Source organism: Marmota flaviventris, chromosome 9, assembly GCF_047511675.1.
Source record: "Marmota flaviventris isolate mMarFla1 chromosome 9, mMarFla1.hap1, whole genome shotgun sequence".
Taxonomy (NCBI): Eukaryota; Metazoa; Chordata; class Mammalia; order Rodentia; family Sciuridae; genus Marmota; species Marmota flaviventris.
Window position 1 is genome coordinate 87255583 of NC_092506.1, and position 24581 is coordinate 87280163.

The 24581-nt window shown below is 36.7% G+C and overlaps 2 protein-coding genes across 3 annotated transcripts in view; one reads left to right on the plus strand and one right to left on the minus strand.

Annotated features, from left to right (window-relative positions):
- Arhgap42 (Rho GTPase activating protein 42) overlaps window positions 1-24581 on the plus strand; it is a 261757-nt gene that overhangs the window by 231433 nt on the left and 5743 nt on the right. The window contains exons 16-23 of the mRNA XM_027930617.2: window positions 126-184; window positions 2593-2698; window positions 9107-9266; window positions 10651-10795; window positions 12032-12412; window positions 12788-12944; window positions 15138-15200; window positions 24291-24370. Of these exons, the coding sequence (XP_027786418.1) occupies window positions 126-184; window positions 2593-2698; window positions 9107-9266; window positions 10651-10795; window positions 12032-12412; window positions 12788-12944; window positions 15138-15200; window positions 24291-24370 (1151 nt within the window). The remainder of the gene's footprint in view (window positions 1-125; window positions 185-2592; window positions 2699-9106; window positions 9267-10650; window positions 10796-12031; window positions 12413-12787; window positions 12945-15137; window positions 15201-24290; window positions 24371-24581) is intronic.
- The window catches only part of Pgr (progesterone receptor), a 150118-nt gene that overhangs the window by 2776 nt on the left and 122761 nt on the right, over window positions 1-24581 (minus strand). Inside the window, exon 8 of one of the 2 annotated variants that reach the window (XM_071616642.1) lies at window positions 9915-10270. The exons of the other annotated variant lie outside the window; for it this stretch is intronic. Within the exon in view, the coding sequence (XP_071472743.1) occupies window positions 10205-10270 (66 nt within the window). The 3' untranslated portion in view covers window positions 9915-10204. Of the gene's footprint in view, window positions 1-9914; window positions 10271-24581 lie in introns of those variants that run through there. 2 annotated transcript variants of the gene reach the window in all.

Consider the following 24581-nt stretch of genomic DNA (forward strand, 5'->3'; position numbering starts at 1 on the left):
TATATTTTTATTTATTAATTTTTAGTTAACAAAATATAATCAACCATTAAAAATTTCTGGGGTGGGGGCAGCAGTGGGGACAAAAGGCACTGCCATTCTAAACACACTTTGCCTCTCTGTTATAGGTGCCTTGCAGAACCACTGATGACTTACAAGTTGCACAAAGATTTTATTGTTGCTGTTAGTAAGTACACTTGCATCTGATGCATATGATTGATGTAGTTCTATGCTGTATTACTTAGACATATAGATTTAAATCCCCTAATTGACTTCTTTTTTTATCCCTAAATCACTGATGTCAAAGAAAGAAAGTGATAGGGAGAGAGGAGGGATGGGAAAAGGAGGGAACTGTGAAATGAAATTGACCAAATTATGCTATGTACATGTATGAGTATGCCACAGTGAATTCTACCATTATGTACATCTATAAAGCACCAATTAAAAAAACAATAAATAAATAGAGGGAAGACCAGTGGAGTATAGGAAGAGGAATATAGGGAGAGAGGAAGGAAGAGAAAGTGAAAGGTCCAGGGATCGAAATAAAGCAAATTATATTCCATGAATGATTATGTCAAAACGAGGTCCACTGTTACCTATAATTATATTGCACCAATAAAACTATTAAAGTTGTCAAATGATATGTAATAGCTTATAGTATGGTTTATAAGCCAAAAAGAATTGCAGAATGAACTTAGTATTTTGTCACTTACTAAGATCTCATTGGGATGACAGTCTGGTATGATTAGAAAAGGCCACGAAAAATCCTGATTTCATTTTACTTGAGTGACCAATGTGGCAACTTCTTGTGAGGGCAACTTTATAGTTAAATAATAGAAACTGCAAATATGTACAGACAGTTATGCCACTGAAAATGCTTCTGTGCTATATTCCTAAATCTGGAAAGAAGCGTCTGATATTTTTGGCCAGCCACAGATACTCACACCAACCCATTTCTCTGGCATTATGTGTATTTGTGGTGATCACATACTTTTCACATTTTCTTAGATCTTGACTATGACAATAATATATGAATAGGTAGATTTTAAAAATGAATAGTTAGATTGAAAAATTTGGAGGCGTAGGGGTAGGAAGAGAGTTACAAACTGGTAACCCGAGTAGTAGAATGTGCTTTCCATCCACTGAGACTGAAGTGCAGATTGCCATCTGAGCCCATCACTACATGTAACAGTTCTAAGTTGACATTCTATTGTTAGATTCTATGAGTCATGACTGTATTTAAGAGTATTTTTCATAGTCAAAGAAAGAAATCAGTTGCATTAGTTTTCTGCCACATATTATAATGTCACAGAAGATGTTGTCTGCTGATGAAGGTGACAGATAAAGTTGAGCAACTTGGGTTTTCGGTTAAGCATTCATGACCAACACCATAACCTGTTAAACACCTGTGCTGCTTAGCTTTCTTCTGAAAGCTCTCCATGCTGCATTTCCTCCAAGGGAACCCATATTTTTAAGATAAACTGGACCTGAAAAAATATAGAACCCTAACCCCACATGTTATTGACAAGTAAATCAGGATCTAGAGTGGGCAGGCGACTTGTCCAAGGATGCTAGTAAATTTATGGCAAAACACGGACTTCCAGCTAGTTGTTTATGGTTTTTGTTTGTTTGGGGGTTTTGTTTTATTGTCCTTTCTGACTCTTAACATAGAACCCTTTTATACAAAGAGATTTTGTTTCAGAACAAGTAGCATTTGAGCCAGTTGGCTAAAACTTGGCTAAAGTGGTTAAAATGAACTGGTTGTGTGGATACAAACTTTTGGTCACAAGTTTTTGTCTACTTGCTTCTGTGGCAATAGTGATCATACTATTCAGTACTATGGTATTTAAAATATATCCCAGGAACTGTTAAGTTGGGAAGTAACATTTTTCTTCTCATTCTTTCTGAAGGGTCTCTTCTCTCTGATCTTTGTTGTACCTCTGTCTCATTCTTATCTCCCTTTCCATTCATATTTTCTTATGGTACATTTGGTCACCTAGCCTTGGAGTGACTCACCTTTATACATGATCTGCCTTTCCATGTACCTTTCCTCACCCGGTATCCAAATAGCTGTACCCAGAATCAACTGGGCCTCTGTTTATATAATAATATCTTAGAAAAGGCAATCTTTTTGTCTTTGAATCTATAAACTTAGGAGAGGAATCTGGGCTTTCTCTGGTTGCCTGGGGTTTGATCTCTAGGAGGTTTCTATTGTGGTAGTGTTTCAGGTACTATCGTGCACAATTGGTCTGTACTAATTGCTATAATTGCATTTGTGAAGGTTGTATTTGCCCTTGGTTGCCAAACCCAAGCAGGTGATGAGTTATAATTGTACAGAAGCATGTAGTTCAGTGACTAAGAGCACAGGTGTAGAATCCGTAGAACTGAATTTGTTCAGCTTCTTCCTAACTTCATGACCAGGAACAAGTTACTCCTCCTCTCTAAGCCTTAGAGAGTAATGATAATAGAACTATATGAAGAAATGCTTGTAAGGCATGAAGGGTGGGAGTATCAATAATGTTAAATTACCAATGTTTATGTACAGACTTGAATGCAATTAAAACTTGAGCATTTGCAACCTTTTTTACATCACAGAATCAGATGACCAGAACTACAGGGTGGAGGCTGTTCATGCACTGGTGCACAAATTGCCGGAGAAGAACAGAGAGATGCTGGATATCTTAATAAAGCACCTGGTCAAGTAATTCTCCAACTTATATTGTTTATTTAACTACTTGTTCAAAGTTAAACTTGTTTATGACTTTATAAGATATATGGTAGTACAGTATCATTACCATTATGATCAGTCCATTGACATGTATATATGTGTATACTTTTAGGTTTCTAATATGCAAATGAGTATATTCTTTGCAATTGTTAAACTAAGGATAAAACACTTATGTGTCAACTTCAAAATGTGTGAAGGAGTATGTAGATTTTTGCCTAGTTCTTTTAAGTGTGTGGTAACCAGTGATTTTGAAGATCAGTGCTATTACTAATGTAATATGACTGCATTACTAAATTCAGCAAAGTTCTTAGGTCAAATATTAGATTTCTTCTCTGGATTCAGTCTCTTATTCTCTGAAAACTTTTCTGACTTGGCTGTTAGTTCATCCATTCTTTATCAATAGGGGATAGATAACCAGTTCAATAAATATCATTTTTAGTCAGAGGTTTCCAGAGAATCAAGAAGTAATAGGGTTTGTGGGAGGGAAAAGAGAGAGCAATTGATTTTAAGGGATTGGCTCATGCAGTTGTGGAAACTGGAAGTTTGAAATCTGTAGGTCTGGCTGGCAGGCTAGAGCTTCAGAGAAGAGTTACAATTTCAGCTCAGTAGCAGAAAGATCCATAGCATAGAGGGAACGGAACAGGGGAGGGAGGAGTGGAGGAAAAGGGGACTGACTTATAGCAAATTATATTCTGTGCTTTCATATTACATCAAAATGAATCCTAATGTTACATATAACTAAAAACCAATAAAAATTGAAAGTAGAAATTTATAGCTCAAATAAAGAGGCTGTAGGAGACAGAATTCCTTTCTTCTTTAGGAATTCTTTTTTTTTTTTTTCCTCCTGAGACCTTCAGCTGATTGAAAGAGACCCACCCACCTTATGGACAATAGTCTATTCTATTTAAAGTATAGTCATTTAAATGTTAATCTCATCTAAAATTCTTTTTCAGAAACATCTGGGGTGATTTTTGACCAAATATCTGGGTATCATGGTCAAATTAATCCTTAGATGTGTCTACCTTTCTGGAGTTAAAAGATAAACATATACAACACACATTTAATAACAAAGAAGTTTTTTTGCTATGCTTCTGGAAACAAAAGTCTAAATTCAGTTTTAAACTTACTGAAAAATTACCTTAACAGCACCATTGACCATTTAGTAAGGATAGTTTTCACTTAAATGAATACCAAAAAATTCATCAAAACAATTCTCTCCTGCTTACCACAAGGATTTCCCTAATTTATGCTCATTTGAGCCATGCACATTTGAAATAATATTACATAAACATATTAATAATTCTTATCTAACTTTTAGGCTTTGAGATGTGAACTCTCCCCGCACACACTACCACCACTTGAAATAAAAAAGAAATTCACTAGAAACAGCATCATTCAAAGTTTATCATTAACTATTGACCCACAGCAGCACTTCTCTTAACTAATGAGCAAAGGACTCACTATCCTTGAGCTCTTCATGAAATGCAGCCACACTATTTATTATGCATTATCTTGCCTATATTTAAGGTAATTTTCTAGCAAGCCTTTTTAAATGTGCTTTTAAAAGCTACATGAATGTCACATAAAATGTTTTTGCTTAGTTAGGCAGAATGTCAGATTAACTTAAGCTTTACCCATAATTTGTCTATGTGTGGTTTTTATCCTGGGAGTAGCAGGAAAGAGTATTTGCCCATAAAACAGTGTTTGGAAATTGTCCATCCTTCACCACCATTCCTGGGTCTTTCCTGAACTTACAATAGGTCAAATTCAAATGTATAAGATCCTGGGTTTGCTCCCCAACACCATGCATGTGTGCATACGTGCACACTTGTAATCCCAACTTCTCAGCAGGCTGAGGCTAGAGTTTGAGACTAGCCTGGGCAACTTAGCAAGATCTTTTTTTTTTTTTTCTTTTTATTGGTTGTTCAAAACATTACAAAGCTCTTGACATATCATATTTCATACATTAGATTCAAGTGGGTTATGAACTCCCATTTTTACCTCAAATACAGATTTCAGAATCACATCGGTTACACATCCACATTTTTACATAATGCCATATTAGTAACTGTTGTATTCTGCTACCTTTCCTATCCTCTACTACCTCCCCTCCCCTCCCCTCCCATCTTCTCTCTCTACCCAAAAGCTTGCGGGGATGGCTCAGTGGTAGAACACTTTCTTGGTGTGCACAAATGGATTCTACCCATTACCTCTGGAGAGTGGAGGAAAAGGATCTAAAAGGTTAAGTCCCACTGAGTGGGTAGCCCTTGTGGGATGTGTCTACAGATCTGTTCTGACTTGCTGTGGAAACTGCAAATAAGCAACAGAACCCTTGGTAGCTGAAAACCTCCCATGGCTGAAAACAAAACAATAACAAATAAACCAGGGAACTAAGTTGAGATTTTAAAGATTAAAGCATCAATTCCAAATCCCCGTTAATTAGGTTTGAGAAATGGCATAGATTATTGCTTCTTTTTTAAAAATCCCTTGTGTGTAAGGTGGGGGAGGTGGCCTTTAAAACAAAGGCGATAGTGTCATTTCTACGCTGATTTTTAATATTTAAAAATGTCATCACTTAAATTTTTTTAATATCGTGTTTGAAGGGAAATTATTTATTGAGATATATAACAAAAAATAGTTGTGGAATTTCTTTTGAATGCAAAATAAAAGTGAAAATAGATACCTCCTAAATGAAAACCTTTGAATTTTATACATATATATTTGCTAGTGGTATTAAATTTATAGCTCTCTTTAAGATGTTTTTACTCCCAATAGTCAGGTAACCAAAAATTTTTACCTCTCTGCAAATCTAAAACAAAACACATCTCCTAGTTCTGTTTGGAAAGACTTCTAAAGCACATGATTTGCTTTGTGTATTTGGGTGCTCTGTTATTATGTACAAATATGTTTATAATTGTTATATATTCCTGTTGTATTGACCTTTTTTCATTATATTTTATCTTTATTGTTAATCATATTTCTTGTTTTAGAATTTATTTTGTATGACAATAGTGTAGCCACTCTTACTTTCTTATGATTGTTAACTTTTTTTTTATTGTTGGTTGTTCAAAACATTACATAGTTCTTGACATATCATATTTCACATTTTGATTCAAGCGGGTTATGAACTCCCATTTTTACCCCATATACAGATTGCAGAATCACATCAGTTACACATCCACTGATTTACATATTGCCATACTAGTGTCTGTTGTATTCTGCTGCCTTTCCTATCCTCTACTATCCCCCCTCCCCTCCCCTCCCCTCCCCTCTTCTCTCTCTACCCCCTCTACTGTCATTCATTTCTCCCCCTTGTATTATTTTTCCCTTTCCCCTCACTTCCTCTTGTATGTAATTTTGTATAACCCTGAAGGTCTCCTTCCATTTCCATGCAATTTCCCTTCTCTTTCCCTTTCCCTCCCACCTCTCATCCCTGTTTAATGTTAATCTTCTTCTCATGCTCTTCCTCCCTACTCTGTTCCCAGTTACTCTCCTTATATCAAAGAAGACATTTGGCATTTGTTGTTAACTTAATATCGTTAATCCTTTTTTTTTTTTTTTTTCAGTCTGTCCACTGTAGAATGCCTACAGTTGGACCTCATTTTTTTTTTAATCTGGCCTGATTAGTTTGTGTCCTTTGATTGTATTGTTTAATCCATTCACATTTAATGTTGTTGTTGTTGTTATTGTTATTGATTATGATGGCACAGTTTGACCTATGTCTGAGGTTTTTTCTTTTCTCTATAGATTGTGTTTTTTGTTACTCTGTTTCATGTTTACTGCTTTCTTTTCCTAGTGGATATTCTATTGCTTAACATATACATCTTATTAGAATCTACTGCAGACTTATAACTAATTCCAGTGAGATGTAGAAAAATTATTCCTATATAATTCAATTTCCTCTTTCTCCTTTTTGTGCATGTTATATCTACATACCCTAACAAATCCAAAAATTCATTGTGATAGTCACTACTTTATGTAATCTATTGCCTCATAAAGGAGCTGAGGGAAGAAAGAAGAACAAGTACACATTTATAGAGTTTAATATGACATTCTTATTTACTGTTTTCTTCTTTTTTATTTCTTCCTGTGGATCTGAGTTACCCCCTGTGTTATTTTTAGTCCTATACAGCCTCACTCTTACCCACCTCCTTTGTGCATTTATTGTCATTTCATGACATCTCTAAATGTTGTAGTCCAGTAGTACAGGTGTTTGTAGCTGTTAAGTAACCCAGGAGAAGGAATGTTCAATGAAGAGAAAATTGATCATCAAAATGCTCCTTCTCAGTGTATTCACCAACTCTGCTCTTCAAAATACATCAAGGTTTTAAGTTTTCCAAATTTACTCCTGAGCCTAATATTAATGTTCTTCCATTTTATTTGCATTATACAACTATGACATTTTGGTAAATATGCCAAAAGTCAATTTTATATTAAGGGAGAATAATCTATTGAGATCATATTTCAGTTAAATTCATTATTTTATTTGATACTCTCAGCAGCCCTAATAAGAATTGGTATATGTAACTTAAAGATGAGAAAAACAAAGCCCAGAGATATTTAATAACTTGGCCAAACGTGACTCAGCTTCTAAGAAATGGAGCCAAACTTTGAATCCAGACAGGCTCTGTGTTTACATACTGCTTTCCATAGTAGGTTGCCTAATGCATATCAAGAAATTAATATGTAATAGTCTGTTATAGAAAAAAGGAAACCTGGATTGAAACTCTTTCTTTTTTAACTTAAAGCCCTTTTGGCTAGTGATTTTTGTGGGGTGGGGGGAGGTAAGAGGGGTACTAGGGATTTAACTCAGGGGCACTTGACCACTGAGCCACATTCCTAGCCCTATTTTGTATTTTATTTAGAGATAGGGTCTCACTGAGTTGCTTAGCACCTTTTGCTGAGGCTGGCTTTGAACTCCTGATACTCCTGCCTCAGTCTCCCAAGCTTCTGGGATTACAGGCATGTGCCACTGAGCCCTGCTTAGCTAGTGCTTTCTTGGGATTTAGGGGAAAAATTAGTCAACGTGATGGAGGTCAAGTCTTTCAGTCTTGTGTCTGGAGTTGTGTGGATAATCCAAAAGCCTATAGTTTCCATAAATGTTACTTTTGGTCATGGAACACAGTTGATTATCATACATCAACTTGAAATTGTGTTTTAGTCTTCCCTAAAGCTTTACATTTCAACATCCTGGCTGGAATAAGAAGAAAAAACAGTGGTTATACTAAAAGATTAGTCAAATCAATGAGGTTCCCTGTTAAGAATGTATCCAAATTCCAGAGTAAATTATTGAACTATTCAAAGTAATTTTTGATAGTTGCTGGAGGTTTTTGTCTCCAGTCAGTGATATTTTAGATTTTTCATTTTATTTTTAAGCCAGAAATGATGCTGCCACATCTGCTTATCTCACTATTTCCCTCAAATAGTACCTGACACTAGGGAGGCATTTGAGGCAATCAGGAAAGTTTTAGATGGAAGAGAAGAAAAAGGAAGAGGGAACAAATCCATGTATTATCCAGTGATAGATCTGGGAAGCTCAAGGAAACCCTTGGCTTGCAATCAGACCATATGAATTGAAATAATAACTCTTCCTAATTGGCGTTACGTCCTGTATATCATTTTTAGTTTAAGAGTGTATGAGGTTTTTTTCTCTGTCTAGTAAGGATACAGACTGTGATGATTAATGCAATAATGTATATGAAGAAGCCTGAAATAGGTTCTCAATATTATTCTTGAGTCCAAATACAATGGCAGCTAACCTATTCTTAACCATCTGTTCTAAAAGATATAGAATATAATAGAAAATCCCACAAAGAAGATCTTTCTGTGGTAATTTCACTCAATTTAGGAGATCAAGATTTCTTTCTCTTGAATAGATTACCTTTTATAATTATTAATTAGTTTTACTTGGGCTAATATTAAGGTTTTACATATTCTAAAGATTTTTTTAATTGATACATAGTAATTATACATCTTTATGGTGTAGTGTGACAATTCAATGTATATAATCTATACTGATCAAATCATGGCAATTTATAGCCTTTCCATCTCCTTATACATTTATCATTTCTTTGTGTTAGGAATCTTAATGGGGAGAGGGAATAGAGGGAGGTGGAATAAGGGGTACCAAAATACAGTTAGGAAGAATAAATTCTAATGTTCTACAGAAAAATAATGTGACTAAAGTTTGCAACAATTTATTATATATTTTAGAAGGATCTTTTTACACCTCTTTTTAGCCTATTATTTTCTCATATCAACTGAGACTGGGATTATTAGCCCACAATGACTTACAGGTTTTACAATTTTTGTCATAAGTTTAATAGAATATTTTCTAATTATTAAACATTTAACTTAAGATTTTTTGTTCTTAATTTGCAGAGTATCACTACACAGCCAACAAAATCTCATGACTGTCTCAAATCTTGGCGTCATATTTGGCCCAACACTGATGAGAGCCCAGGAGGAAACTGTAGCTGCCATGATGAATATAAAATTTCAGAATATAGTGGTTGAAATTCTGATAGAGCACTATGAAAAGGTAGGCTGGATTTTTCTGTGCAAGTAGAAAGTTATATTTTGTGCTTTTAAAACAGATTTGGCATTTGTATTGTCTATAAGCTTTACATTGGGGTTTGAGATTTCTATAAATTGCCCACCTTATCAGTGTTGTAGAAATCACTTTTTCACAAGGACTTCAATTTTTTATTGTTGTCGTTCAGTAGTTTATTGCTTCTTCACATCCTTCAGGTGGCTTGTTTCCTTTTCTCCTGTATCATTTACTTTCTGATGTTGTCTTAGCATTAGTGTAGTCAGTTTCTTACTTATATTCAGAAGTACTTTACAATCACTTTGTGGCTAAGTCTATTTTAACCTTCACTCTCAATCCTGTTGGAATGATCCTCCTAATTACATAGTAAAGTTAGTATTCCTAACAAGAGAAAAAAACAGAGAATGGAGTCTTGAAGTCCTCTGTTTCTAACCTCTGAGGTCCATTTCCTTAAAAAGTGAGGTCTTGGAGTAACTATGAAAACAAACTAAAAGCCAAGTTAACTGGGTTATTAAGTAAAATCAGCCATTAAAGCCAACCTATTCAAAACTGCATTTGTCTGATCTGGTCCTTGTGAGAGAGAATGACCACATCCCTCTACTTCCCAGGATCCCTTCCTGGGCCCACAGAAGAATGAATGTCCTAAACCAAGTGTAATGGCACACGCCTGTAATCCCAGCTATTTAGGAGGCAAGAAGAGTACAAATTTGAGGCCAGCCTTGGCCACTAAGTGAGCTCCTGTCTCAAAATTAAAAAAAAAAAAAATTTAAATGGCTAGGGCTAGGTATGCTCAATGATAGAGCATCTCTGGGTAAACGTCCCAGTATCGAAAACAAGAGAGTCCTTAGTGACTTAGGTTGCAAACTCTCTCACAATCCAAGAGTACACAGCTGTGTCCAGTGGCTGTGCTCACTCCTCTGTGCAGCTGGTCACATTCCTTGACAGTGCAGAGCCAACAGGCTGACATCACCTTGTCCTGGAATCAAGAAGCCATTCTGTTGGAGAAATGACACAGATTGAGCATCTTTTACTCAAGACATGTTCTTCCAAGATAAAGGTGGAAAGAGAATATGACTGTAAAAAGAATTGGTATGTCTCGACATAGGTATTTATTCATATTTGTAAAGTCTTTAAAGCTTTTGGAAGATCTGAATTTCACTATTGGGATATGAACCAGAATAAAAAGGGAAACCTAAAGAAGAAACATTACTTGCTAAATGGGATAGGAAGTTATCATTCCTCCAGGACACTCATATTTTTGGTCTCAAGCATCTCTTGTAGTTCTAAGATGATTAAGTAGCTCTGAAAGCTTGTTTGATGATGCACATGGCAATTTCACCCTTTTTTGACCTCAGTTCATTTTTCTTCTATGTAGATTTTTCATACTGCCCCAGACCCAAGCATTCCTCTTCCTCAGCCTCAGTCTCGTTCTGGATCCCGAAGGACTCGAGCAATCTGCCTCTCCACGGGCTCCCGGAAGCCCAGAGGGAGGTATACACCGTGCCTGGCAGAACCTGATAGTAAGTGGGCCTGGTCTTAGGGAGCTGCTTTCTTCATTGTCTAGTTCATCCTGACCTCACTTCATTGGTAATTAGGTAAAAAGAGAAAATCTTCTCTCTCACACTCTTCCCCCAACACCCCCTCTTCTAGCATTGATACACTGTCAGCAGAGTTGTAAGGTTCCCCGGATAAGCAAATTCACTATTGCTTCAAAAGAAAAGAATAGTTTGCTCAATGCTTTTTTTTTCTTTCCTGTAGCTGTGATTAAGTACATTGGGTGCTACTTTGTAGCAGGTTTTGTCCTTTTGTCAAAATGGTAGATAAGAAAGCAAGAGAGTTGGACTGACACAGTCATTTTCTTTCTTTCCTTCACATTATGTTCTTAGAATATCATCTTTTGGGTGTCAAAGTGTCTGATAGAGAAGAAACAAAAAGAAAACCAACATCACATATCATCACTAACATCTTATTTGGGGCAGTGTCACAAGGTGGTATGAATGGCAACCTATGTCCATGGCATACATTAAATGTGATCTTTCTCATTTTATTTCATACCTGCAAAGGCCCCAATTTTTTCCCACTGCCAATATGTAATAGAAAATAGAGTCTAGTAATTTTTCATTCAGAAGTATTTAAATGCTTTATTATGGTTTCTCTGATTTTTTGTTATACTTTCCTTTAGGAACATTAAAAAACAAAAGTATTTAAGCAGCAAGTTTCTTATGTTGCTATACTTTAGCAAGAAAAAGGAAATATCCTTTCTTTGAAAATTGTGAGCAATTTATAATTTCCTGACAACACTTAATGGTGCCTTTAGAAGGCAGAAATATGTCTTTAATATACTCCCTTCTATTTTTTTTGTAATATCATGAAGGAATCTTATTTCTCTTACTTCTGGGTCCTATTTCAATGGCAAATTTTGTCTGAATTCAAGTCAGCTCACTTATCTTCAAGAAGTAAAATTATTCAGTATGGGCAGTTGGTTCATAGGTACGTGCAGAATCTTTCTACAAGAGTTTTTTTTTTTTTTTTTTCTACAAGAGTTTTGAAACATGCATTCACCAATTTCAAATGCATATTTTAAAGCCTTTCTCCAGTATTGAGGACTGCTCTTCATACCAAGCAGGGGCCTAATACTTCAAAGGGGTCAGGTGGCCAGGGAGTTTGTGGTGAGCTGAGAAAAGGAAAGCTTGGAGGCATGTTACCAACAGAGAGCTGCTGTGGCTTTTCCATCTCTCCCTCCTGCTCCTCCTCAGGTGACTCCTACAGCAGCAGCCCAGACAGCACACCCATGGGTAGTATTGAGTCGCTCTCTTCTCACTCATCTGAACAAAACAGCACTACAAAGTCAGCCTCCTGCCAACCCAGGGAGAAATCGGGAGGGATTCCCTGGATTGCAACCCCATCATCTTCCAATGGACAGAAAAGTCTTGCTCTCTGGACAACTAGTCCTGAATCAAGCTCTAGAGAAGATGCAACCAAAACGGATGCAGAATCAGATTGCCAGAGCGTTGCCTCGGTCACTACCCCAGGAGACGTTTCCCCACCTATAGACCTGGTCAAGAAGGGGCCTTATGGTCTTTCAGGACTGAAAAGAACCTCTGCTTCCTCTCTCAGATCCATTTCTGCAGCTGAAGGTAAGCCAGATTGGAGCATGTACAAGATGTCATTGTCTTAGTGTCATTTGCTGGATTACTCAGCATGATTAAGCAGGGATAAAGTTAATGGAGGAAGCTAATGATGCTTATCTACTTTGTTCCTGAGCTTGGATTTTAAAACTTCGGTGCACTGTACTTTTTTCCTGAAACTTTCCATCTCTGTGAGGTGATGTCTTTGTAATTACAGTAGATTTTGATCTCCCTGAGTGATGGGCTGCTGTGCCCAAAGAACATTCTGTACCTTCCCGTTTAGTCTTGGAGAAAAATGCTTCCTTTTGTTATGCACATGTACTGTGTTATTGCTATTATTTTGTCTAATAGCACCTTGCCTGTTTTCTTGGGCTTTCTTTTTAGGAAACAAGAGCTACAGTGGATCCATTCAAAGCTTAACTTCTATAGGTTCCAAGGAGACAGCCAAAGCCACACCAAACCCAGAGCTGCCTCCAAAAATGTGCAGGCGGTTAAGGCTAGACACTGCCTCTAGCAATGGCTATCAGCGACCTGGCTCTGTGTAAGTGAGAGTTTGTATTTGCTGGGTCTCCCAGTAGTGCATTGGGCTTGAGTCCGTTCTAAAGAACTTTGGGAGTTCATAATTAAATACCCCATCTGTACAATAGGTTCAGTCAACTTCTGTAGGGGTCCATCCTTTTCAAACAGTGATGTGAAAGTTATTGTGGGCTTAGACTATATAAACAACCTCAGGGGGGCAGCACTTCAAGCACTTTTCCTTGAACAGAACCATGGCTTAATTTAAGGACATGAAAATACATGTATAGTCAAGCGCATTGAAACTAGGACTGTCCTATAAAAAGCTATGCATCTATTTCCCAGCTCCCCATTTTCTGTTATCAGTATAGCTGCTCTCTAGCTTGAGGGTTGGTTTTCTCTCCTGTCTACCCTGTATCTCCCCTACCTGAGTTCTCACTGATTTAAACAAGTTCAAGAACAAGGGACATGAAAGACAAAGGGAAGACAGTATTTGTGGTCAAAAGAAATGACCAATAATGTAAAGGACGAGGTGCATAGACGGGAACAGAAAGGGACAAGTTTCCGTCTCTTTCGTTTTGTGTTCCTGAGAATTGCTGAGCATTTTCTAATGCTCTGTGAACTCTTATTGGGTATTTTTACTTATGTAATCTCCTTTGAAGTCCACTGTGTCCTTCTGAAACAGGTAACATAAACCCCATTTTAGAGAGGATAAGAACTGATACCTAGAAAGTTTAAGAAGTTGATCCAGGGCCTGAGATGTAGTTCGGAAATTTGCCTAGCATATTGAGGTCCCTAAGTTTAGGCCCCAGGACCACACACAAAAACAAAGTTGGTCCACACACTCTCAGCTAGTAAGTGGCAGAGCTAGGATCCCAACACAGGGCTCTCTAACTTTAATTCTGTGCATCAAACTCATTTTTAGTATGGTATTCCTGACATTTTAATTATTCACTAATTGTCCAGTAAGACTTTCTTTTTTTTTTTTTTTTTTCTCTTTTTGGCACTATTAGGGGATTGAACCCAGGGCCTTGCTCATGCTAAGCAAGTGTTCTACCCTTGAGCTAATATATCTGCCTTTTCTCAATCTGACATTGTACTAAGCCTGTTCCCATAGGAACAATGTCCTAAATTCATTTGTCCATCCTTGTCTTTGTCAAAAACCTTTAGTTGCAGATCGCGTTCAATACCTGTTATTGCTCTTTGTCAGAAATTCTGTTACACACACACACACACACACACACACACACACACACACAGTACATACATCTACTTCCTAGTATGTATAGTTCTAACCATTAAAGGAAATTAAATTTTAAGCCAATATGTCCAAGATGATGAGAGAGTATAAACTCCATTCTTTGTAAGGGACGACAAGAGTATCTATCTTATGATTTTACTAATTTAGTTAATGTAGAAATTTAAATGAGTGTATGTTCGGTATTAGGTATAAGTCAGCCTCGAGATTATCAGATGGCTTGGCACTGTGAGAAGAGTTTGTCAATTAAAGGAATAATAGAGATTTAAAAATCAAGTTTAGAATGTCATTTAAGAAATTCAGTGTTCTATTCTGGTAAATGCAGAGTGGATCATCGAGTGCCCTGATTTTGTTCTACCTCTAGTAGCCTCACCTCTTCAGGTAGGAGCTGTCCTCTCCCACATACCTCAGGATTCAAAACGAGGTTTGAGTCCAAGGATGTATTCATTGAAAGTATTTTCCAGGTTTATCCTTTCCACTTTGTAAGAAGTATGTTCCCATATAAAAAACACATGAGATAAGTATTGTTTTTTCTTAGCTCTCAGAATGAACAGTAGTTCCTCTCCTGTCCTATTGATTTCATTCTTTGATTCTTTCCTTGTGGCTCCATAGGAGTCAATAACATGCTGCCTGCGGGGAGCAGAGTGAGAAGAAAATGGTCCTTTTACTGTTCCCTCAGTTTTCTGAGGTAAAAAGGATAAGAACAGTACAAGCCCCATGGGAGGTAGCTATAGGTTTATTATTGTCTGATACTCTGTGAGCTGGAAGGTAGAGCTAAAAATATTTTTCACATTAAAACAAAACAATCAAAATCTGGTTTCAGTTTTGTGAATTAGTCTTTTGTCAATTAGTCTTTTTCTTTAATTGTTATTTTGTTTAATTGATAACCCTGAGTTCACATTGAGCAGAATGATTTTCTCATTGACTTTATGAAACGTACATTTTAAAATTGTTTTTCAGAGTGGCAGCAAAGGCCCAGCTGTTTGAAAATGTTGGTTCACTTAAGCCAGTTTCTTCTGGGCGGTAAGTTCTCAAAAACTATAAACACATTAAAAAATATTAAACTGGTGGTGACATTGTTGTCATGTGTTGACGGGACATATTGTCTGTTACAGCTCTGCCCTGAGCTTTGCAGATGGCCACATCCATGTGTACTGGCCCTTTACCAGGAGACCCTGTGTGCAAATAGCTTTTAGGGTCTCCTATTGTTACAGTGATGACTCATTTGCTAAAGTCTCTGTGAAAGAATTCTAAACAGATTTCCTAAAAGACAAAAGTTGCCATAAGTCTTTATACATGCTTGATTACATTCATTTGGGGACTATTTTCAGAAGCACATCCTTAGCTTTTAAAAGTTATAAAAGTTTCTCTGGAGGAATCTTCATGAACATCCATTGGGAAATATGGTTATTCTTAAGGACTGCTGAGGTATTGTAGAGCTAATTGCCTCAGGCGCCTTTGGTGTCTGAGTGCAGAACTTCATTCTGTTTCTAGACTTTACTTTCCACTTCATTGTTAAAAGGAAATGAGTTGTTACATCTTGCTGCTATTTTAATGTGCTCACTTTTCAAGATCCTGCTTTCTTCTTCCTTTCCTAATGGATTCTTCTAATCTATAGTGGGCTTTGTTTTTAATTTGAATAATGACATTTCATAAAGCTGGGGATTTTCTAATATTTTATTTTTAGAGGTTGTTGAAAGAGCATGTAAATGACAGAACTTGAAGAGCAAACTTGATTTTTTCGTGTGGTTGTACTAAGAAACTTTTCAGCTTTCCACATCTGGTAATTGAAGCTCTGGAGTAAAGGAATCAGATAATCAGCTATTTCTTATAAAAGTCAACCAAAGAAATTTTTATCTATCCTATAAAAATATATGGACTTTTTCAGCAAGCATTTATTAAATACTAACACAGTACAGGGTATGGGCTAGTTATTAAGGATAACAGTGACCCTTAAATTCTTTTTAGTTTTATAGAAAGCTGAACAGGGCCTTCACATATTAGTTTTTGGCTTTTTTGGTTTTTCTTCTTTTTTTTTTAAATTCTACGGAGTAGAATCACTTTGGTCTCTTACTAGTGCATGGTCAGTGGCTCCTTGCATTCACATAACCAACCCAGAGCATTTTCATGCACTTTACCCATGTGCACAACATGTTTATCTTCTTCCTTTTTACCAGGATGTGATGAAAAGCAAGCTGTTGCAGGTCAGCACAAATATCATTTCTCTGAGGTTGTCAGTTTTAGCCCTTAGTGTGCAGGATTTAATCTTGACACTGTCCTGCCAGATAGTTGAATTGCTCCACTAGATGGAGCCCTTTTATTAGGAAGCTCTAAACAGAGTCCTCTCTTAGTATTCAAGGGAATTAGTTCCCAGATCCCCCCATCCCATGATTCCAAAATCCATAGACACTCAAGTCATTTATATTAAATACTCAGTATTCACGAATAGCCTATTTACATCATCTCGTATACTTAAAAATCTCTAGATTATTTATAATACCTAATATAGTATGAATGCTCTGTAGATAGTTATAATGACTCTATTGTTTAGGGAATAATAAAAATAAGAAAAAGTCTGTACATTTTCAGTACAGATACATTTTTACCAGTTATTTCAACCTTGTTGGTTGAATCTGTGGATGAGTAACCTGCAGACAGATGCAGAGGACCAATTGTACTATAATCAAAAAGGTAATCCCACAAAGCTTTAAGAAAATAAGCTGAAATTAAATAAATTAGAAAGCTGTCATTACTTAAGGTATACTCAGAACTCAGATGTTTGATAATCACCTTAACCCATTTCTTATATGCTTCTACATTTTAAATATTTCAAATCACTTTCAATAGGCAACAGCATAAACTTAGACCTCACTCTATAATACATTCAGTTTGGTCTTCCTTTATTAGCCAGTTCACAGAACTGTGGACAACATTATTATTTCTCCCTCAGACACACAGGGGAACTGAATGAATTGTAGGTTCAGAGAGACCCTCGTTGAAATTTTGGGTCTAGCAGTTTCCTGATTTTATAACCTTGGAGTTATACATTTTGGTAATCTGTTTTCTTTATAAAATTAAATCATAATTCTGAATTCTACATTGTTGTAAACATGTACAACAACATATTTGAAATATATGGTATGTATTCTATAGATGCTATCCACATTCATAACTATTATTGTTGTTATAATTATAGTTGGAATTGCTTGCCTAAGACATTCAGACCTCAAATTAGTGTATTAATGCCATTTGAGTATAGATAAGAGTCACTTGATTTGAGTATATATAAGAGTCATAAGAGGTCATTATTCTTAATGTACATGAACATTTTTCATGCCTTAAAATATAATTGCATAATGCAGAACTTGAGGACGTTTCCTAGTGTTAACCTCCTATAATGCCTATCTCGCTTATCTCATGTTCTGTCTAGGAAGCTCAGGGTTACCCTTGAATTGGACCTTGAAGGATGATGTAATCATAGAAGCAGCAGGAACATTTACCCATATTTGGGGAGGAGACCCATTCACTGCTTTTAGTGGATGACCTCGAGCAACAGGAAACTTTGGGAATCACTCTGTCATCCAGCACATGGGTGATTAGATCAGTAATGGACTTGCACAGATTATTCAAGTAGCTTTTTCAGCAGGATATGGAGAGAATAGTCAATAATTTGGATGGAATTGGTGAAATTTAGAAGTACCTAATTGGAAGAGTACAAAAACATAAAAAGCTGCCAAGTTTGTCTTTTGTTTGGTTGGGTTTTCTTAATTTTTATTTATTTACTTATTTATTTTGTATGAATAGGATCATGAATTGGCAACCACTTTGATACTGGGAGTAAGAGACAGGTACAAAAGACTCCTAAGTTTCTGAGGCGAAGCATCAGAAAGAATGGTAGTGCGGCTTCTGATCTTAGCTTGTGGGTATGATGGGGAAGGAAGAGTTTTGGCCATAGAGTTTTGGAGCTTGAGGAACAAGTGAGGCCATTAGAAATGTGCAGCTGGAACCAGAGAGAGCATGGAGTGTGATGCCATTTGAGAAACTTCTGTACTGCAGTTATTTTGCACGGGGAAGGTGAGTGTCCCCAGTAGTGAGACTTATTGTGTGAGAAAGGAAAAATGGCCCAGTTTCTGGTCTTTTAGGAATGATTTCATTTAAGTATTAGGAAAAGAGTGAAAGCAGTGGTTAGGAGAAGGCATGGCCACAAGTAGAAGCTGCTGAAAAGTGTAGGCAGTCAGGAGAGGACACTGTTGTTAGCCCCTGAGACATCATTGGAGATTTTTGGAGTGGTGTGTTCACCCTACAAGATCAGTGACAGTGAACTATGGAGTTTCACCACAGAGCCCATAAACTGGAACATCTGAGACTGAGGCCTATGGATTCTTCATTTTGGCCTGCTTTCCCAAGTGATTCTTTTTTTTTTTTAAGAGAGAGAGAGAGAGAGAGAATTTTTTAATATTTATTTTTTAGTTTTCGGCGGACACAACATCTTTGTTTGTATGTTGTGCTGGGGATCAAACCCAGGCCGCACGCATGCCAAGTGAGCGCGCTACCGCTTGAGCCACATCCCCAGCCCCCCAAGTGATTCTTAATGTACATGAACATTTGAGAACCAGTAGAATAGAGAAAAATGCCCCTAAGCAGACACCGCTTATTTACAGTTGTTTCTATAAAACACCTTCAAGGAACAGAGTCACTAGGCTCACCCTTTTAAAGACATGTAGAAAATTTTCCTGTGAAATGCGTCACTTTGGTTTCAACCAGTTATGTTCAGAGGGGAGGTCCAGGTCCATTTTGAAGTCTTATATGCAGGCAGACTACACAGATATCTTCTAATGGTTGAATTGAGAAATAAGCACTTGAGAATGATATGAATTAAGTGCCTTATTATAAACCACCAAATATTTTAGTTATCATAATCTAAAATACCAATACTTTGTTTATATTTACAAAGCACAGAAAACAAAGTCCAACAAAGTCCTATCCAGTGAGACTGAGTTACTGTCACTGGTGTGGAACAGTGACACATAAAAGACACACAAGCAGAGAACCCAAGGCATTTGTAAAGAGGGGAGAGGACAGGAATTTTGAAAGTAATTAAATTTGTCATATTTTAGGATGTGGGGAGAATAATAATAATAATAAACTAAAAAAGTAAATAAACGCCACTGCTGATTTCATCACCTGAAAATAACTACTGTTCAGCTTTGTTGCATATCGCTTAAGATAGTGTTTCTCAAACTTTTGTTTTTAGAACACCTTTAGAAGCTTAAATCATTAAAGTTCAAAGCCAGCCTCAGCAACTTAGTGAAGCCCTAAGCAACTCAGCAAGACTCTGTCTCTAAATAAAAAATAAAAAAGTCTGGGGATGTGGCTCAGTGTTAGTTAAGCATCCCTGAGTTCAATCTCCAGTATCAAAAAAAAAAAAAAAAGAAAGAAAGAAAGAAATTTAAACTGAGAAGTTTTAAAATGTTTAATTATTTAAAATGAATGTAAACTCATTATATATTAACACAAATTACATAATTTTTACCAATGTAATATTTTCCAAAATAAAAAGGGTTGCATTATTTTACATTTTTTGCAGATATCTTTAATACCTGACATATAAAATAAATGGATTCTCACACACATTTCATCGCTGTTTGAGCAGTGATGTTTTAGGGTCCCATCTGTTCTCCATCCCTCTGAGAGTTTCCTAAGTACACTTTGAGAACTACTCTGTGCTAAACACACAGAAAAGCAGGGAGTGGAGAAGAAAGGGGGTTACTATTGTCATATTGTATGCATATACAAATATGTAGCAATGAATTATACTGTTGTGTAGAATTATTATCACTCATAAAAAATCTCAAAAATGTAAAAAAGAAAAAACACATCACAGAAAAGGATCTATGGAGTTGTTATTCACTGTTGGTCCATCATAATACCCAACACAGGTGGATCAACAAAGTTTTTGAATGAATGGATAAAATATATATTTTTAACATTAAAAAAAAAAAAAACTTTAGTACTGAAAGAACAAACAAGGCTCATCATCGGAGAAAATGCCCCTTTATTGAGGAACAGTTCTGCATATTTATAGAGCTGGGGGTGGTTTGACAGTTATGACAGTTTAATGGTTGAAGGGTTTGACAGTTGGCATGGGGTGCTTTTTGATTGGTGGGTAAGGATCATGTGAGCCAGCAAGGCTAGTCTGATTGGTGGGTAAGAATCATGTGAGCCAGCAAGGCTAGTCTGATTGGTGGGTAAGGATCATGTGAGCCAGCAGGGCTAGTCTGATTGGTGGGTAAGGATCATGTGAGCCAGCAGGGCTCACCATTGGACAGCTCTTCTCAGGGGATGGGGAAGTTAGTCTTTGGAGCCGGGTTGACTCCCAACAAGTACTCACTCTTTCACTCCATTCTCAATGGAATGGCAGTATGTATGCCTTTGGCATAAGCAGCTTAGCTTTGCACATGTATGTCGAAGTTGTTTTTTTTTTTTTTTTTTTTTTTTTTTTTATCATTGAGTACTCATTTTCAAGCCAGAACCAGCCAATTTTATGTTTTTGAGGGTGTTGGGAGGGTGGGGAGTGGAGGGTGGGAAAACAAACTATAAAAGTATAAAAGAACATGTATTTAAATTTAAGTAAATGCATTGTTTATTGGCAAACTGTCCTGGGCAGTTTAGGGACCTTGCCAAGGACAAATATAGCAAATTTTTGCTTCACATGCTTTTTGTATAGCCGTGTTCTTGACTAGCATTATTTGTATTGCTGCCTAATTTTTAATTGAACTGGTGTACTCTGCTTTGTTCATTAAGTCCTGTACTGATGAACACTTAGATTGTTGAGGGCTTTTTTTGTTTTTTTTTTGTTTCTTTTTTACTTTTAGCTTTTATATATGGTACTCTTTTGGCATCTTTCTACCTCTATCTATATGCACTTTTACTCTCTTCAGAAGAGAAACTTCCCAGCAGCATACAAAGTATGTATGTGTGTTTATTATTGTTTAACAGCCCTAGGAAACATCATACGGATTTTACTGAATTTTTTATTTCTTCTCTATTTAAGATAAGATAAGCAAATTTTGCATACTGACTGATCAGCATTACATGGCATTTAGAGTTAGGAATAAGACTGTGAGCCATTTTTCCCTGATGAAAAGGGAAGAAATGGCTTTTAGGACCGTAGGTGTCATTACCTTACTCTTCCATGTGGTAAGAAGCAGGATTTTCAAAATACTTTTCAAAGAGATATTAGAATCTTCTGAAGATACACAAGAGGTGACAGTATTATTTTCACATCCTCTTCAATGCACAAGACAGTGAGAGGAAGCATTAGCACCTGGAGAGGAAACTTCACTGGCACAGAAGTCCACATTAAATCATCAAAGCTCTTTGCTAGGTGAACAGAGCTCTCTGCAGAAGAAAATCTGTCTAGTTATGTGCACAAATAATTGAAAAATCATGCTAGTATTTTGAGCTTTGTATTTTTGACACATTTAAAAATACCTGGTTTCTTTAAAATAATATGATTAGTCTGTGTGCATCTCCCCTCCTCCACACAGGCCATAAAATATTACAAAGAGAATATTTGTGTCTGAAATACTAACAAAAAAATAATTTGGCTGCATTTTAAAACAGACTTTTAAAAATTACATTATTGTAAAGATGATTACAGTCATTTGTACAAATTTGAAAATTGTTTCTGTGTAGATTTCTAAGTTATTTAACAAAATCACTCAAATAAATAAGACAGTATTATTGGAGGAAATTGTTCATGTTAGAAAATGTGAGTTTTTAAAAAAATATTTACATATTTTTTTAGGGAAATGGTTCTGCAATTCTCAATTGTATTCTGATTAACTCAAATGTTTACAAGTAGCTAGATTTATAGGAAAAACTGATAATTCTATTTAAGATTACCAAAGTTTAAATCTTAGAAATCTTCAGAACTTGATAGCACCCTTTCCTCCACTTCTCACCTATCTGTAATCAACACATTCACAAACACACACACATAGAGATTTTTATGTTGTTTTGTTTTTCAGTATAAAATCTTGGTTTTCCCTGGGTGTCTCCACTTCCTCATTTCTACTTTAGACAATATTTCACTGACAAGTTAGTCTGTCTTGGCCAATGGTCATTAATAAACCTGTCTCCCAGCAAGATGTTTGAACATACAACCTCAGCCTAAGTCTCCTTGCCTCAAAGAAAACAGACTCTGTAGTCAGAACTAGAACTTTCCTCCATAGTTTTTCAATTTTCAGATACTTTTTGGGTACTGGAGTTAAAATGGCCAATCCTCATTCTACAAGTGTCTAGATAAGACCCAAGGTCTAGTTCCAATGGGGAAATGCAGTTATAAGGTAATGCTGTTGATTTGGGGAAGATGGCAAGTACAGCTTATATTTTTTGGCATGTGGATTGCTGGAACTTCAGGGAGGACAGACAAGGCTCCCTATGTCTTTCAAAGGACCCATCACATAGACAATGAGTCCAACTCTTTCCTTTTTTTTTGACTTACCATTTAGCAAATAATTACTGAGTTGCTACTGAGCATCAAGAATCATCCATGGGGGTGCTGGGGTTGTGGCCTAGTTGTGGGACACTTGCCTAGCATGTGTGAGGCACTGGGTTCGATCCTCAGCATCACACATAAATAAATTAAATAAAAGCCCATTGACAACTAAAAAATATTAAAAAAAAAGAATCATCCATGGAGGTTACATTCCAGTTAAGGGAGAAAATAACAAAAATATCAATTGATACAACAGAATACCACATATCAATACTGCACAAATTTGGAGCAGGAGAATATGATAGTTGCATGAATGGCTATTTTGGAGTTCATGTTCAGGGAAGGCCTGACCTACAGCAAAGCTCTTGAAAATTCAAGTAAATATGAAGTGCACAGCCAGGTTAAGATCAAGAAGAAAACATCTCACAGAAACCATTATGACTTTGGCATATTTGAGGAAGAGAAAAAGGGCCCATATGACTGGAGTATCATGAGTGATCTGAGGCAGGTATGAAAAGAGATAGGAGAGACAAACAAACTAACACCTGGAGGGGTATGGTTTGTAGACCAGGTCAGGAAACTGTTGAAGGGTTGCTGTCAGGAAGTAACGTGATCTAATGGACTGCTTCAACACTGCTCTCTGGTTGCTCTGTAGATGGTAGACTGTTAGCAAGCAGAAGGGGAAACCTAGAGTTTTTAGGATGTTTAGAAAGTCACTCAGTCAACCAGACCAGAGGTGTCATTGGCTTAGACCCTCTGGAAGATGTAAGTGGGTGGACTTAGGGAAGCTGCAAGTCCTCCTGAGGCCATTCAGTGTTGTAGAGTAAAGGGGATTCGCCCGGTTACGTGGTTAGCAGCCTCAGATGATGGCTTTGTAGTGTTGGCTCCAATATTTTAAAGTCAGATCCCACAAAAACCCCTGTGATTCTGGTTTCTCTTTAAAAGCTAGAGTAACTGGCTACATTGATCACGAGTTCATATATAGAAATGACTATAAGAAGCTTTGTGTTGACTTCCCTTTATAGGTAATAAGCATCTCTCTAGTTTGCAAAGCCTTCACCCATCCCCATCCCCATCGACTCTCTGACACTGAGGCCATAATTGTTTACCATTTTCATTAGCTTATCCAATTGTCTTTCTTATATCATACCCACTCAACTTATTTATCATATCTTCCAGACCTTTTAACTTTTAGTTATCACCTCAGTTTTTCTGAACATTAAAGTTGAAAAAAAAATTGGTAGGTACCCATGAACCTTGGTTCCTATATAGCTTGAAAAACAGCCTATTCAGTAGCTTCCTAACAATTAAATACACATTCTTTAAAACCAGCCTATATTGTTTGGTATAAACCATGTGGTTCCCGTAGAGGGCATTGCCTGGAAATACAAGGGCTTTTGGTGCTAGTACTTGTTCAGTTTCTTGATCTAGTTACATGATTGTGTTTGGTTTGTGGAAAGTACATTGATGTAGAATCACATGTGCATTTTCTTTGTATGTATTATATTCCAGTTATCACTGGAATTAATGGCACTCTTTCGGATACTTTTAAGTATAGATGTATTCAAATTGAGTGTTGTGTTTATTTATAAATTGTCTTGATCTTTCAGCCAAGCCAAAGCCATGTATTCCTGTAAAGCAGAGCACAGCCATGAGCTGTCCTTCCCACAGGGAGCAATATTTTCTAATGGTGAGTACATCCGTACCCTTCACTAATGTATCATGGAAGGGCAAAGAAATAGTGTGGCAGTAAGAGTCTAAGTAGAAGCCAGGTACCCCGGGTTCTGTTCCAGCCCCTGCCTCTCATAACCTGAATGAGTGAACACACTTAATCTCTCTAGATCCCAACTTCCTCCCTTGCAGGAATGTGTGTACACACACCTGTGTCTGTGCCTACTTGT